At 45.1% G+C, this 17,076-nt stretch overlaps 1 protein-coding gene across 2 annotated transcripts in view; it reads left to right on the top strand.

Moving 5' to 3' along the window:
• Positions 1–3,908, top strand: part of antxr2b (ANTXR cell adhesion molecule 2b) — a 39,268-nt gene extending 35,360 nt beyond the window's left edge. For both annotated transcript variants that reach the window (XM_056294810.1, XM_056294809.1), the window contains exons 15-17: positions 107–280; positions 626–706; positions 3,828–3,908. In XM_056294810.1, the coding sequence (XP_056150785.1) occupies positions 107–280; positions 626–706; positions 3,828–3,866 (294 nt within the window). In that variant the 3' untranslated portion in view covers positions 3,867–3,908. The remainder of the gene's footprint in view (positions 1–106; positions 281–625; positions 707–3,827) is intronic.
• The last annotated feature ends 13,168 nt before the right edge of the window (positions 3,909–17,076 follow it).

Genomic DNA, 17,076 nt, shown 5'->3' with positions numbered 1-17,076 from the left:
CCTGTCCTAACAGGTGTTTCTTCTCTACCTGTCATATCTACCTATCCTAACAGGTGTTTCTTCTCTACCTGTCCTAACAGGTGTTTCTCTCTACCTGTCCTAACAGGTGCGTTGGGGTGAGAAGGGTTCCACCGAAGAGGGCGCACGTTTAGAAAAGGCTAAAAATGCAGTGGTAACTATGCCCCTGGAAGTGGAAGAGCCTGTTATACCCAGACCCCCACCGAGACCAGCCCCCATATACAACCACCCACAGCGCTCCACTTGGTACACGCCCATCCAGGTCAGCCGCTGTCCTCAATGGCATGTAGCTGGTTCATGTATTGTGCTTTTCTGCCAATTCTCAAGTTTTTTGAAAAAGAACCACTGAATAGCAACTCCAAATTTTGAAAAAGTACATTTTTGATATCAAAACATAACTAAGAGCTACTGAAGTGGGATTTAATGGCTGGTAAACATTTTCAAACCCTCACCATTTTCTCTTGAAGGTTTTTGGAAAGAAAAAAAATTCTCCTTTTGTCACACCATATCTAGAAGAATTCCCTTTTTTTTTAAAAATCTTATTTATATAAATTTAAATATGCTTTTGGATCCTTTCCTCAAAAATATGTGTTGACTGCTTTCTCAGGGGCGGTGTGATGCGGTGGTGGCCCTACTGAGGAGACAGTACGACCGGGTGGCTATCATGAGACCCCTGCCACAGGACAAGGTATGTAAAATAATAATTTTCCTCTACATTTACCCCAAACCAGCTTTATGGGGCGGCACAGTGGTCCAGTGGTTAGCACTGCTGCCTCACGGCAAGAAGGTCCTGGGTTCGAACCCCAGGCCTTCCCAGAGCCTTTCTGTGTGGAATCTGCATGTTCTCCCCGTGTCTGTGTGGGTTTCCTCCGGGTGCTCCGGTTTCCTCCCAACATCAAAAAGACATGCATGTTAGGGTTAATACTCCTGCCTGTGCCCCTGAGCAAGGCAATGGAAAGAAGAACTGGAGTTGGTCCCCGGGCGCTGCAGCTGCCCACTGCTCCTATACAATAGGATGGTTACATGCAGATGAATTTCCCCACGGGGATTAATGAAAATACAATGTGGAGGATCAAACCCACCAGAAAGGAGACGAGACCGCCTCTCCTTTGACCACACAGCCGTGGGGTCGTTTATAAACAAATATCAAGTAAACAGACTTATATTCTAAAACCACGCCCTCAAGTCTGCCCACAATCCCCCCTGCTAACCCCTGAACCCACTGTCTTAAAGGCACCGTCTCTTCCACATGGTGAATATTTAAGGTCAAAGTTGGTCACTACACATGCCCCCCCCCACCCCCCACAGAATTCACCATGACAAAAAGAGAGAAAAAAAATCAACATGGCGGGGGATGAATAATGTGGCCAAAACGGCTCCTCTTGAAGGGTGTAGGGGCAGGGGGGCGTCCATGCCGAGGGGGCTGGGCCAATTGAACCGGCTTGTTCAAGTCCAGGTGAGTCGGCTTGAGGCGATCCACCGAAACCCGCTCTGGCTTACTGCCCACGTCCACCACAAAGTTCTTAGTCCCCGTCCACCAGGACGCGGAAGGGTCACCAGTGTGGAGGACCACTTCTCCTTTTGACTACACAGCTGTGAGGTTGTTTAGTCCACAAAACAAACTCCAAGTAAACCACGCCCTCAAGTCTACCCACAATCCCCCTGCTTACCCCTGAGTCCACTGTCTTAAAGGGGCCTTCTCTTCCATATGTTGAATATTTAAGGTCAAAGTAGGTCACCACAGCATTATCTTATCTAGCTCAGGTTTAATGGAAAATGTGACTCTTCATGATGTCACATTCAGGAAGTACCGATTGGCCTATTTTGTGAAATGAAACTTGAAAAATGGTCTTTTCCTGTTCAGAGACTGTCCTGTAGTTACTACTGGTACCAGCCATCCTGACATGCTGCTGCAGCCGTAATGCTTCTAATACGCCCGCACACATACTCTCTCTCCCCTGTAGTCTCTTCTTCTTTTTTTTTCTCCTGTAGTCTCTTAGGTTTTCACTTCCCAAGTCGGTGTCGTCATTTGACGCATTATCCTGAGGCGGTGCTGACAGAAGGATTTAGTTTGTGTGCAGGGAATCCGTTTTGTCAGGCAAATCACCACCGTCCGTGTTATTGTTAGGTTACTGAGCCTCGTGCGGTCTTCCTTTAAGTTGCTGGGTGAAACATCATAAAGACAAGGAAATGAATGTTCTGAAGTTAAAATAACATCATCTGATATTGTCAATGAAGTAGTAGCCACGTGCCCGAGAGTTTGAAATGTCTCGTTTTCTGGTGACTTTGGAATCAGGGGGTAAAGGGTATCTCTCTGTACAGGCTGAAACAAAACAAGACCTAAATAAAATACTACTGTGATTATAATAAAAATAATAGAGTACTATTGTAATTATAATAGAAATAATAGAATACTATTGTAATTATAATAAAAATAATAGAATACTATTGTGATTATAACAGAAATAATAGAATAATATTGTAATCATAACAAAAATAATAGAAACCTATTGTAATTATAATAAAAATGAAAGAATGCTATTGTGATTATAGTAGAATACTATTGTAATTATAATAAAAATAATAGAATACTATTGTAATTATAATAAAATAATAGAATACTGTTGTAATTCTAAAAGAAATAATAGAATACTATTGTAATTACAAGAACAACAATGTTGCAGTGCAGACTGAAACAGTTCAAACACCAACAGAGTGTGATTACAAAACTACTTTATATGCTGTACATCATAACATATGGCCAAGGATACCCTTCGAAGAGCTCTACTACTACTACTACTACTACTACTAGTTCTACTGCCACTACCACCACTACTGCTACTACTAGTGCTACTACTACTACCACCACCACTACTACTACTGCCACCACTACTACTACTAGTAGTGCTACTACTACCACTACTACTACTACCACCACTACTACTATTACTACTACTACTGGTGCTACTACTACTACCACCATTACTACTAATACTAGTGCTACTACTACCACCACCACCACTGCTACTACTACTATCACCACTACTACTAATACTAGTGCTTCTTCTACTACTACTACTACTACTACTACTACTACTACTTTTTGCTACTCCTGTTAGGGGGCGCCACAGCGGATCATTCATTTCCATCTCTTCCTGTCCTCTGCATCTTCCTCTGTCACACCAGCCACCTGCATGTCCTCCCTCACCACGTCCATAAACCTCCTCTTTGGCCTTCCTCTTCCCTGGCAGCTCCATATTCAGCGTCCTTCTCCCAATATACCCAGCATCTCTCCTCCACACATGTCCAAACCATCTCAATCTTGTCTCTCCTGCTTTGTCTCCAAACCGGCCAACCTGAGCTGTCCCTCTAATATACTCGTTCCTAATCCTGTCCTTCTTCATCACTCCCAATGAAAATCTTATCATCTTCAACTCTGCCACCTCCAGCTCCGCCTGCTGTCTTTTCATCAGTGCCACTGTTATCTATCTGTTTATTCAGACATCTGTTTATCTATCTGTGTATATAGGAGAAAAATTACAAAGTTACTGTACTACTGTCTGTACTACTACAGTATTCACACCATGCATTATTGACATTATTGACATTGAGAATATTGCACAAGGTATTATGATAATATCTGCAAATAAAGCCAAGCACGTTTTGACATACCTGGAGAGTAGTACTGAGTGATGTTACAGTAGAGTATGCACTAAATAGATGTACTGTGTGTACAGTATACGTGGTTTGGTTATATTTTTCTATTGCACCACATATGACTTTGTGGTATCTGTTCTTGTTCTGTTCAGGGTCGCTGCATCAACTTCACCAGAGTTCAGAGCCACTGAGACTCCAATCAACAAGGGGGAGAAGAGCGGGGGGGGGGGGCAGAGAGGGAGAGAGAACATGCAAAAGACAATGAGAGACGATGAGAGAGACGAAAAGAGAAAACGAAAGGGAGAAAAGAAGATTGCCTGAGTATTTAAAGCTGTAATCAGTAACTTTTTTTTTCATTAACAAGACATAATTTTACCTGTTTGACATGTGGTGATGATGTGGTTGTGTTGGACAGGTAATCACATGTGACATGTGGTGACGATGTGGTTGTGTTGGACAGGTAATCACATATGACATGTGGTGACGATATGGTTTTGTTGGATAGGTAATCACATGTGACATGTGGTGATGATGTGGTTGTGTTGGATAGGTAATCACATGTGTCACGTGGTGACGATGTGGTTGTGTTGGATAGGTAATCACATGTGACATGTGGTGATGATGTGGTTGTGTTGGATAGGTAATCACATGTGTCATGTGGTGACGATGTGGTTGTGTTGGACAGGTAATCACATGTGATAGCTGAGCAGTGTTGTGTGATGGGTGGGTGCAGGAGGAAGAGAGAAACAGACCTGGTGACACTGTGTGGGCCTGCAGATGTGTTGTGTGTCTGTGTGTGTGTCTTCAGCTCAGCTGCGAACTCTCTGTGTTCTCGTAGAACTGGGCCCTCACACCGAAGCCAACACAGGCAGTCTAATGTAAACTACATCAGCTCATACTGGATCACTGTTCTAGAGTAATATTGATCGTCTTGGCCACATTGGCATCATGTTTCTTTTTTTCCTGCTGTTCCTGGTTCGTTCTAGCACATACAGTGCATCTGGAAAGTATTCACACCCCTTCACTTTCCCCATATTTTGTTATGTTACAGCCTTATTCCAAAATGGATTAAATCCCTTTTTGTTCTCATCAATCTACACAAAATACCCCATAATGACAAAGTGAAAAGGTTTTGTGGAAATTTTTGCAAATTTATTAAAAATAAAAAACTGAAATATTGCATGAACATAAGTATTCACAGCCTTTACTCAGTACTTGGTTGAGGCACCCTTGGCAGCGATTACAGCCTCAAGTCTTCTTGGGTATGAAGCTACAAGCTTGGCACACCTATATTTGGGGTATTTCTCCCATTCATCTCTGCAGATCCTCTCGAGCTCTGTAAGTTTAGATGGGGAGCGTCGCTGCACAGCTATTTTCAGATCTTTCCAGAGACGTTCAATGGGGTTCAAGTCTGGGCTCTGTCTGGGCCACTCAAGGACATTCAGAGACTTGTCCCAAAGCCACTCCTTCGTTGTCTTGGCTGTGTGCTTAGGGTCATTGTCGTGTTGAAAGGTAAACCTTCGCCCCAGTCTGAGGTCCTGAGCGCTCTGGAGCAGGTTTTCATCAAGGATCTCTCTGTACTTTGCTCCATTCATCTTTCCCTCGATCCTGACTAGTCTCCCAGTTCCTGCTGCTGAAAAACATCCCCACAGCATGATGCTGCCACCACCATGCTTCACTGTAGGGATGGTATTAGCAAGGTGATGAGAGGTGCCTGGTTTCCTCCAGATGTGACGTTTGGCATTCAGGCCAAAGAGTTCAATCTTGGTTTCATCAGACCAGAGAATCTTGTTTCTCATGGTCTGAGAGTCCTTTAGGTGCTTTCTGGCAAACTCCAAGCGGGCTGTCATGTGCCTTTTACTGAGCAGAGGCTTCTGTCTGGCCACTCTACCATAAAGGCCTGATTGGTGGAGTGCTGCAGAGATGGTTGTCCTTCTGGAAGGTTCTCCCATCTCCACAGAGGAACACTGGAGCTCTGTCAGAGTGACCATCGGGTTCTTGGTCACCTCCCTGACCAAGGCCCTTCTCCTCCGATTGCTCAGTTTGGCTGGGCGGCCAGCTCTAGGAAGAGTCCTGGTGGATCCAAACTTCTTCCATTTACAAATGATGGAGACCACTGTGCTCTTCGGGACCTTCAAAGCTGTAGAAATTTTTTGTACAATTCCCCACATCTGTGCCTCGATACAATCCTGTCTCGGAGGTCCACAGACAATTCCTTTGACTTCATGGCTTGGTTTCTGCTCTGACATGCACTGTCAACAGTGGGACCTTATATAGACAGGTGTGTGCCTTTCCAAATCATGTCCGATCAATTGAATTTACTACAGGTGGACTCCAATCAAGATGTAGAAACATCTCAAGGATGATCAGTGGAAACAGGATGAACCTGAGCTCAATTTTGAGTGTCATAGCAAAGGGTGTGAATACTTATGTACATGCAATATTTCAGTTTTTTATTTTTAATAAATTTCCAAAAAATTTTACAAAACCTTTTTCACTTTGTTATTATGGGGTACTGTGTGTAGATTGATGAGAAAAAAAAAGAATTTAATCCATTTTGGAATAAGGCTGTAACATAACAAAATGTGGGGAAAGTTAAGGAGTGTGAATACTTTCCGGATGCACTGTATGTGTTTGTCTCTGCACCAGTGTTCGTTCAACGTGGTCAGACATCTTTTGCATTGGTATATTGAGACTGGCGAGCATCTCCAACCATGCTAAGATGCCAAGTTGTATTCTGTAACCTGATTCCGCGGCCCACATGGATAAAATAACTACTTATTAACGGAGAAACGTTCCACTACTGGGACAACACAGAGCGAACTTTTACTTACGTGTTCGTATATGATCCGTGCACAACAGATGGGTGATATATGTTGTGTTTGCACTGGATCAGGCACGTTGGGGTGTAGGGGGTCAGTCAGAAAGACCATCCTTCAAACAGACTGCCCACGTTTAATCTCCACGAAGTGCCCTTGAACAAGACACTGAATCTTTGCCGGCTCTGAGCATGCTGTGCTGTAGCTGACCTTCACCCCTACACCCTGTGTGTGTGAGTGCGAGTGTGTGTGTGGGGGCGGGGGGGATGTCAACTGAATGTATAATTTCTGTATAAGGACAAATGAAGACAATCTTATTATAATCACTTGGCCCTGAGTTGCTGTGGCCCTAGTTACTGGCCGTACTTCAGAAGGATTACCTTTACTGTCTTATTATACCTCCATGCACCTTGTGGCACTTCAGCAGCCCTGCCAAGCCAGCAACTGCTCTCAGCTTTTCAAATGTTCCGCATTTTAAGCTTATTTTCACTTCTGTTTTGATACTATTTAAACACTTTGATATATTTTAACTCTTTTGCAAAAAAAGTAACCACAGCAATGAATGGATCCAGAAACAAAATGTATTAAACCGTCTTGACAGTTGTCAAATTATTTGTCTGTTTTCAAGTGGACTGATGTTCATCACAATTACTTATGCAACGGCAAGAAGAAGCGAGGCCTTAATGAGTCGCTCAGATTTTTGTAAAGCATTAATTAATTTGCAGTTCTGTAGTTTCAGTTAGAAGTATTTTATATTACATCCTAAAGTCCTTATGAATTTTAAAAATGAGATGTGTGTAAACTTTGCATGGTTACAAGCACATTCAGTCGACTCTGTGCATAACTGTAGTCCACTGACTTCCGTTTTCTACTGCAGCGGTCACACCAGTTTCCTGTTTGTTGCCCAGGTAGCAAAACTGCTGTGGTCTGGACCCGGCCCACATACCGCGTGGAATGATGGTACTTGGGCGGTCCGTTCCTGCCAGATCTGGGCCAGAACCAAGCCATAGCAATGCCACATGTGCCACATATTTGCCAAAGGTGGCCCATATTTGTTTTGTGATATTTGGGCCATATTCACCATTTACCACACGGGCCACTTAAGGGTCACATCCACATTACATGTTGCCGAGAGCACCGCATCTTTGCCAAAAAAGGCCCACATTTTTTTTTTGCATATTTGGGTCGTATTTACTGTTATACATGTGGGCCACTTCAGCCTCACATCCATTTTGTCCGGGCCAGAAGAAGGCCATCGGTGCCACATCATTGCCTGAAGTGGCCCACATCCGAATGCTATCTGGGTGGCACATCCTATTGACAATGGCATATTTTTCGCGATGCCTTCAAGATTTACCATGGATAAATGTCAACGACACTCACAGAATTGTCGACAATTATTAGGCTCCTCATCCTCATAATTGTGGACATAACTGATATGTACAACTTCAGACGTTTCACCCATTTGCTGGTAGGTGCAGGTGAAAGTTTGTCGACGGTTCTGTGCACGTCGTTGACATTTATCCATGGTAAATCTTGCAGATATTGCGAAAAATATGCCATTGTCAATAGCACACGCCAACAAACAGGAAACTGGTATGACCACTGCAGTAGAAACCGGAAGTCAGTGGACTACAGTTATACACAGAGCCGATAGGGGAATTACAAGGTAACAAAGAAGCTGACAAATATGCAAATTGCTTTAAAAGTAGAGAATTCAAATTAGTGTTCTTATTACAAAGGTAGGCCTACACGTTATGACCAAAATAATAATCATAATCATAATTGTAATATATTCTCTATATTATCTGGATGTATCTTATACTGCTAATATATCCATAACAGTGATTTGAGCCGAAGACCAATTCCCAACGTCTTGTCCTCTTTACTGTAACTCTCCGACTGTCGCAGCAGTCAACATCCGGGGTATATGAGAGCCTAGCTTAACCACCACTAGGTAGCGCTGTTGGTCTACTACACTCCTCCCCCTTAAACTATGAAGTTCCCCTAGTAAAATATTATCACTCTAAAACATGCTGATATGGCAAATTACTTTCAGCATCTTTTACTTGGTCATTACTGGTTACACAACCCACTTCGACCCACATTTGCCCATTTACATATCAGTCTCAGGAACTCTTTCACATTTTTTTCTGAACAGGAGTTGAACAATTTAGTCTCTCAGGAACTCTTTCAATCAGGAACTCGGCTGATCTTACAAAGACAGTCGTTTTGGAGGTGCCCTCTCTCTCTGAGGGTATCGGCGCTCAACCACCTCAGGGGAAGTGGATGCTCGGTGAGGAGGCGACACGGCCTTGCCCACCGAACCTCGTAAGGGTGTTGCAAGCTTCTCCGGAGCCTGCATCCTTGGAACGGGTGTATCTTCAGGTGAGTACGGGCTAGCACCTATGGCTCCAGGTGTGCCCCCCCCCCCCCAATCCGCAACTGCAGGGTAGGTGTTGCTGATACCCATCTGGTCATCCTGAAACTGAAATGCCTCAGGAGGACTGGAGGGTCGGTCGAACAGCAGATGGTCAATGTGGACTGAACGTCGGTTCACTCCATTCCACACCAGGTAGGTGACTGGTCCGAGTCTCTTTTCCACTGTCCCTTTCGTCCACCTCTCCTTTCCTCCACGGAAGTTTCGGATCAGTACTGAGTCCCCCTCTGACAGATGTCTCAGCTTCGAGGCGGGTTGGTCATGACAGTCCTTCTGCTTTTGTTGTTTGTCCCCCACCACTCGAGCGAGGTCTGGCTTCAGCAGGCTGAACCTGGTCCTAGGCTGACGTTTGAGGAACAGTTCTGCTGGTGTGCAACCTGTAACGCTGTGTGGTGTGGTCCTGTATGACAACAGGAAGTTGGCGAGCCTGTGTTTTACTGTAATAGTGACGTTTTGTTTCTTCTCATCGAGCAGCTGTTTCAGAAGTGAAGCTTTCACCGTCTGGACTGCTCTCTCTTCGGCACCATTAGAAGCAGGATGGTAAGCTGGCACCAAGGTCTGCTTAATGCCGTTGCTTTTCAGGAATGTTTTGTACTCCAGCGAGGTGAATTGTGGACCGTTGTCCGAGACGATCTCCTCAGGAAGACCGTAGGACGAAAAGATGCTCCGCAGCACTTCGATCGTTTTGGCGACGGTAGTTGTTGCCATGGGGATCACCTCAAGCCATTTTGAATGACTGTCTACTAACACTAGGAAATGTTGCTGATCCTTCTCTGCAAAGTCAATATATAGCCTCTGCCAAACTCTCGTAGGCCACTGCCAGCAGTGTAGTGGTGCTACTGCTGGTAGTTTCCTCACACTCTGACAAGCATCACATTGCTGCACTGCACGTTCGATATCACTGTCCAACTGAGGCCACCATAAATAGCCCCTCGCCAAACTTTTCATCCTGCACCCTCCGGGGTGCCCTTGGTGTAGGTCGTACAGTAGTCGTTCTCTGTGTGCTGGTGGGATGATAATTCGAATTCCCCACAGAATGCATCCTTGTTCCACAGACAGTTCATTCCTTCGGTTGAAGTACGGTTTCAGTGTGTCATCGTTGATGTAACTCGGCCATCCAGACCGGGTCAGTTCCAGTACCTTGCATAGGACTGGGTCCTTGAGAGTGCTCTGTGCAATCTCTGTAGCCTGCATGGGTAGCTCATCTACTAATGAGAAATAAAAGATGCTGTTCTCCTCCGCTGTGTTGTCCTTTTCTTTCCCCGGCAGTCTAGATAACGCATCCGCATTTGCATTGTCCGCTGACGTTCTGTACTCTATACTGCAGTCATAAGCCATAAGCCTCAGTGCCCATCTCTGCATACGCAAAGCGGCTAGTGTAGGGATTTCTGACTTGGGTCCTAAGATGGCAAGGAGGGGTTTGTGGTCAGTTATTAAACTGAATTTGCGGCCATGGAGATATTTATGAAATTTGGTCACGCCAAATATTATGGCCAACGCCTCCTTCTCTATCTGACTATATTTACTCTCTGCCTCTGTCAACGTACGTGACGCAAAGGCGATTGGTTTCTCGTCCCCATTTTCCATTATGTGTGACATTACCGCACCTATCCCATAAGGGGATGCGTCACAAGCTAATCTCAGTGGTTTCTGCGTGTCGTAGTGTACTACTACTGAGCTTTTCACTAACCGTTCTTTGGCAGCCTTGAATGCTGCTGCACACTCTGGTGTCCATTTCCATTCGACTTCCTTCTTCAGGAGTTAGTGTAGTGGCTGCAATATGGTCGACAGATCTTTCATGAAACGGCCATAATAGTTTAACAGTCCTAGGAATGACCGTAGCTCTGTGACGTTTGTGGGCTGGGGTGCATTTACGATGGCGGCAACCTTTGTCTCAGTGGGGTGAAGTCCCTCTTTATCTATCAGATGCCCCAGGTACTCTACTTTCTCCTGCATAAAGTCACATTTTGCTCTTTTCACTCTTACCCCGTTGCTCTCCAGTCGGCTCAAAACCTCATCTAGGTTCCTCAGGTGCTCCTCTTTTGTTCTGCCTGTGACTAGTATGTCATCGAGGAAGCAGGTCACATGCTCTAAGCCTTGTAGTATCTGGTCCATCACATTCTGGAACATAGAAGGTGCACTCGACACTCCATATGAAAGTCTGTGATAAACATAGTGGGTATTTATTGTTAAATACTTCTCTGAGTCCTTCTCTAACTCAAGCTGTTTGTAGGCATGTGAGAGATCTAATTTGCTAAAGAGAGTGCCCCCGGCCAGTGTGGCGAAGAGATCCTCGGCGTTCGGTAGTGGATAGGTCTCCTCTTCCACACTCTGATTAACCGTGACTTTATAGTCTCCATAGATACGAATTGACTTGTCTGATTTGGGTACAACTACTATCGGGGCAGCCCACTGACTATGGTCTATCTTTGAGATAATACCAGCTTTTTCCAGCCTATCTAGCTCTTTTTCAACTGCGTCTTTTAGTGCGTATGGCACTGGTCTTGCCTTTCTGAAGACAGGTTTTGTATCTGGCTTCACTTTGATATTTGCCTTAAATTCACGAACAGTGCCAGGCTCCTCAGCAAATACTGCTTTGTGTCTCTGTAACACTGCCTCTACATCTGTTATCACTGCCCCCTGCTGGTGTAACTGAGAATATGCTTACCCAGTCTAGTTTAAAATTGGCCAGCCAGTTACAGCCAAAGAGGGCTGGTCTGTCACCTTTCACAATCACAAGAGGTAAATCTCCACTCTGGTTGTCATATTTCGCATTGACAGTCACTTGGCCCATCAAGGGAATGTTCTCACCGGAAAAGGTTGACAGACGCACTTTACTTTCTTTCAGTGGCAGGTGTGAGAGATGTTCCTTGTACACTATCTCAGATACCAGGGTTACAGCAGCTCCTGTGTCAAGCTGCATGTCTACAGGGTTTCCTTCTAACTTAATATTGACCTTAATGTCCTTTTTTCCATTACCAACTGTATTCGTGGAGTACACTGTATTCATCGGATACACACCAAACAGTTCATCCTCATTTCCATCTCCTCTCTCACTTGGACTGTGGTCTTCAGCCACATACTGTGTATGTCCCTGTCTATTTTTAGTTTCACACATTCTTGCTATGTGCCCTACCTTGGAACACTTGTGGCATGTCTCGGTTTTATACCTACATACTTGAGCTGCATGGTTGTTACCTCCACATCGGTGACAGGGTTTGTGCGTTTCTGTTCTCTGTGGTCTAGAGTTGTCACTGGCAGGTTGCTTGCTTTTCCACTCGCTGGTGAACGACTTGCTTCTCCACAGAGAAGCAAGTAGTCTATCTTATTCACAGTTGTCTATCTTATTCACAGTTGCAGCTCCGCTTGGTTTGTTGGCAAACTCCAGCGTATTCTTTGACGCCATTTCCATAGATAAGGCCAGCTCACATGCTTTTGCAAAAGTCAGATTGTGTTCTGCGAGCAACTTTCTCTGAATAGCCTCCACCTTTAAACCACTAACAAATCGGTCTCTCAGTGCTTCATTTAAATGCTGACCGAATTCACAATGTGTGGACAAGTGCTTTAAAGCAACCACATAATCACACACTGACTCATTTTCTAGTTGGTTTCTTTTCTGAAATCTAAAACGTTCAGCTATGATTAGTGGCTTGGGTTTATAATGGGATGCTAGTTTCCCGCTCAGTACTGTATACGTGAGGCTACTCGGTTTGTCTGGTATGCAGAGATTCTTTAGTAGGCCATAGGCTTCTGCGCCTATCACAGACAGGAAAACATTGGCCTTCTTACCGTCCTCCACCTCATTAACGATCATCCATTGCTCCAATCTTTCAAGGTACGACTCGAAGTCCTCTTTACCTTCCTTGCATTCAGCAATATTGCCGATGAAATGCGCCATGCTTGTGCTTGGCTTGGCTAGCTAGCCTTTTCTTGCTAGCTGGCTGGAAGCTAGCTTGTAGCGTCACGTTGCTTCGTCCGCTTTTATTAACTACCGGGATTACCTTCTCACATTAAAGGTATCCCATCCGTCGTCGCCACTGTAATATATTCTCTATATTATCTGGATGTATCTTATACTGCTAATATATCCATAACAGTGATTTGAGCCGGAGACCAATTCCCAACGTCTTGTCCTCTTTATTGTAGCTCTCCGACTGTCGCAGCAGTTAACATCCGGGGTATATGAGAGCCTAGCTTAACCACCACTAGGTAGCGCTGTTGGTCTACTACAATAATCATAATAATAACATGTCATTTGCCCAGAATCAATCCAAAAGTGGGTCTGTATGACCCGGAGAGGGAAAATTAGACTGTGATTACAAGAATAAGACAGTAAGATAAGACAGCAAGCTGTCCTCGATTAAAAGTTAGACTGATGGCTCTTATGATGTTTGTGGAGAGAAAGAAACTGTGAACCATGTAATGACAAGCTGCTGTACATTTGTCAGAAGAAGAGGTTTTTGAGTCCAAATTGTGAGAAGGGGGTAAACAATATGGTTTGTATAGAATTTCTAAAAAGGGGACACATATATTTTCTTCGTCTTGCAGCTACACACCAGAACACACACACACACACACGCATGCACGCACGCACGCATGCAGGGAGTGGTGGCTTAAGAAATGTTCCGTCTGCATTTTTCCCACCCTGCTGTCCTTCCTCCAGGAGCAGTGGGCGGCCCTTTCCTTCGGCCCCGGGGACCAGTTCCAGGTGGACATCCGTGTCGTGGTCAGGAATGGTGTTCTGAATAGTTCTGCTTGTTTTTATTGGACATCTTGGAGGAAACCCATGTGAGCACGGGGAGAACATGCAAACTCCACACAGAAAGGCCGCTAGTAGAGAGATGACACACCTGAGCACGGGGAAAATATGCAAAGTACAGACAGACAGCCGGTGCACACCAACAGGCGGGAATCGAACCCAGGACCTTCTTCCTGTGAGGCAACAGTGCAAGCAATGTACCACCGAGAATAGATATATTTACATATATAAATTTTTTAAGTGTTCTTTCTAGTAAGTATTTTTGTGAAATTGACTTTCCGGACTGCCTTCCAGATCAGTGGGTGGCGGTAGTGTACCTTTCGAGCACTTTGCAAACAATGAAAAAGAAGGAACAAGAAACACGCGCTCGCCCCCCCTTTTTTTCTTTTTTTGGGAGGGGAGGGAATAGTTTAACTAAAGGACGTTCTGAGCCACGCTCCATACCAGCTGGTGGCGGTAATGCAGCAATTCGTTTGTTTGCCAATCGCCAGTAAACACTTCAAAACGAGGAAGAAGACGACGCGTCACACCGACTGTCGTCCAGTAACCAGCTGTCTTGACCTTGTCTGCAGTGTGAACAACTAGGAGGTTGGTGGATTTAGCAACAACATTTCCCTCAAAAATCAAGGTACTTTTTCGTGTGAACCAGCAATTCTTTCATTGTGATATTTAGAAAGAAAAATCAATTATCCTGCTGCTAGACGTTCCCTTTACATATGTTTGCAGGGCCCGCTGGCTGCCTGCAGAGGCTAGTCTGCTCATTGTGAACAGGCGGACAACGCTAGCAGACACTAGCTAATGCGTCTGAGCTAACTAGCAACGCTAGCAGACACTAGCTAATGCGTCTGAGCTAACTGGCAACGCTAGCAGACACTAGCTAATGCGTCTGAGCTAACAGGCAACGCTAGCAGACACTAGATAATGCGTCTGAGCTAACAGGCAACGCTAGCAGACACTAGCTAATGCGTCTGAGCTAACAGGCAACGCTAGCAGACACTAGCTAATGCGTCTGAGCTAACTAGCAACGCTAGCAGACACTAGCTAATGCGTCTGAGCTAACAGGCAACTCTAGCAGACACTAGCTAATGCGTCTGAGCTAACTAGCAACGCTAGCAGACACTAGCTAATGTGTCTGAGCTAACTAGGTTACTCGGCGTGCCGGCTAAAGGACATTAATGTGAGAAGCCCCCCATCGGCTGTTCGTCTGCTTCATGTGGTTGTTTCACTTGTTAAATATGGGGGCTTTAATTCCGTTAGCCGGTAACCTTGGCTAATGCTAGGGCGCTAACGTCAGTTGGGTCGAACCACGACCGAGCCTGCAGTCCGCTCAGGTGTAAGCTCCGTTTTTCAAAGGAATCAACACAAGTGGTGGGGTGATGCTCTCACTAGGAGAGTAACTCACCATTATGGATCAAATTCTCATTAACGTCACGTTTCATCTTCAGTACTGATGCTAAGAACGCTAGAAATAACCTCTAACATTTGTCTCGTGTATGTACCATTACAGTCAGTTTTCACAAAATATTACCCAACGCAGGGCAGCACGGTGGCGCAGTGGTTATACTTTTTGGCAAATTCCATATACATAGAACGAAATGGACCAATAGAAAACCAAACTTGACCTTATCTCTAATTGATATTAACCTCTATTACAATTCTCTAGTCAAGCTGAAAAATAGAAACGCAACAAAGACCTGAAGAATATTTGAAACATAAAATGATCGACTAATGCCACTGAAATATTAATCTGTGCACCTGAATATATTTGGGTTTTTTTTCCTCCTACGTATTATTTTGCTTCTATTGATTGTAAAAAGCGTCTTGCACAATCCCTTTTTATTTTTCTATAACTGATTTCCCTGGCAATCTCTCCTCGTTTTATTCTTTAAACTTATGTATATGTTACTGTTGTTTGACTGAATGTTATCAATAAGGTTTTGAGGGAAAAAAAGGTGCTGGCTTCAAGCCCTGGGGTAGTCCAACCTTGGGGGTCGTCCCGGGTCGTCCTCTGTGTGGAGTTTGCATGTTCTCCCCATGTCTGTGTGGGTTTCCTCCGGGCCCACAGTCCAAAAAGATGTACGTCAGGTGAAGCGGCCGACTAAATTACCCCTAGGTCTGTATGTGTGTGTGTGTGTGTGTGTGTGTGTGTGTGTGTGTGTGTGTGTGTGTGTGTGTGTGTGGACCCTGTGATGGCATGGCGGCCTGTCCAGGGTGTCTCCCTGCCTGCCACCGAATGACTGCTGGGATAGGCTCCAGCATCCCCGCGACCCTGAGCAGGATAAGCGGGTTGGATAACGGATACAAAGCACACAGGATAATAGATAGTGAAGAAAAACAACTGTTTATTTAAAGAAAAGATCAGCCGTATATTTAACATTAACTTCATTTGAGAGTACCGTAGATCCAACTGAAACATTACTTCAACGCTTCACCAACAGATGGCTGGACGCATGTTTGCAAACTGGTGGTCCAAGATGTCCCCATACTACACGCAGGCGTACCAGGAGATGTGGCCGGGCATCGCTATCATGGCATTACTGTACTACAAAATATCTTATGGGGGTGAGTCCAAATGAACTGAACTATCTGGCTAAAGCGTCGTCATGTTGTCTAGTGAATTATTCAGTAATCTCTTCCATAGCACCCAGAAATTGATGCTGGACACAGACGTCTGTTTTAATGTTGATTAGTGGTTTAGGCCTCGACTGCTTTCCAAGGATTAGCTAGCTTAATCTCAGGTGAATAAAAAGTCAGGTCAACTGTTAGATTTTTCAACATACAACTGTCCTAAAATAGTAGCGTAGCGATCTGTTCCGTTGCCTACCAACACGGGGATCGCCGGTTCGAATCCCCGTGTTACCTCTGGCTTGATTGGGCGTCCCTACAGACACAATTGGCCGTGTCTGTGGGTGGGAAGCCGTATGTGGGTATGTGTCCTGGTCGCTGCACTAGTGCCTCCTCTGGTCGGTCGGGGCGCCTGTTCGGGGGGGAGGGGGAACTGGGGGGAATAGCGTGAGCATCGCACGCGCTATGTCCCCCTGGTGAAACTCCTCACTGTCAGGTGAAAAGAAGCGGCTGGAGACTCCACATGTATCGGAGGAGACATGGTAGTCTGCAGCCCTCCCTGCATCTGCAGAGGGGGTGGAGCAGCGACAGGGACGGCTCAGAAGAGTGGGGTGATTGGCCAAGTACAAGCAGGGAGAAAAAAAGAAGTGGTCTCCATGCTTGTCTTGCTTCTTTTATTAATAGTCTCTACTACTCTACTGTTGGCTGCTCCCGTTAGGGGTTGCCACAGTGGATCATCCGTTTCCATCTCTTCCTGTCCTCTGCATCTTCCTCTGTCATGCCAGCCACCTGCATGTCCTCCCTCACCACATCCATAA

Source organism: Lampris incognitus, chromosome 15 (genome assembly GCF_029633865.1).
Source record: "Lampris incognitus isolate fLamInc1 chromosome 15, fLamInc1.hap2, whole genome shotgun sequence".
In the NCBI taxonomy this organism is placed as follows: domain Eukaryota; kingdom Metazoa; phylum Chordata; class Actinopteri; order Lampriformes; family Lampridae; genus Lampris; species Lampris incognitus.
The sequence above is the reverse complement of the archived record's forward strand: the minus strand, read 5'-3'. Positions and strand labels throughout refer to the sequence as shown.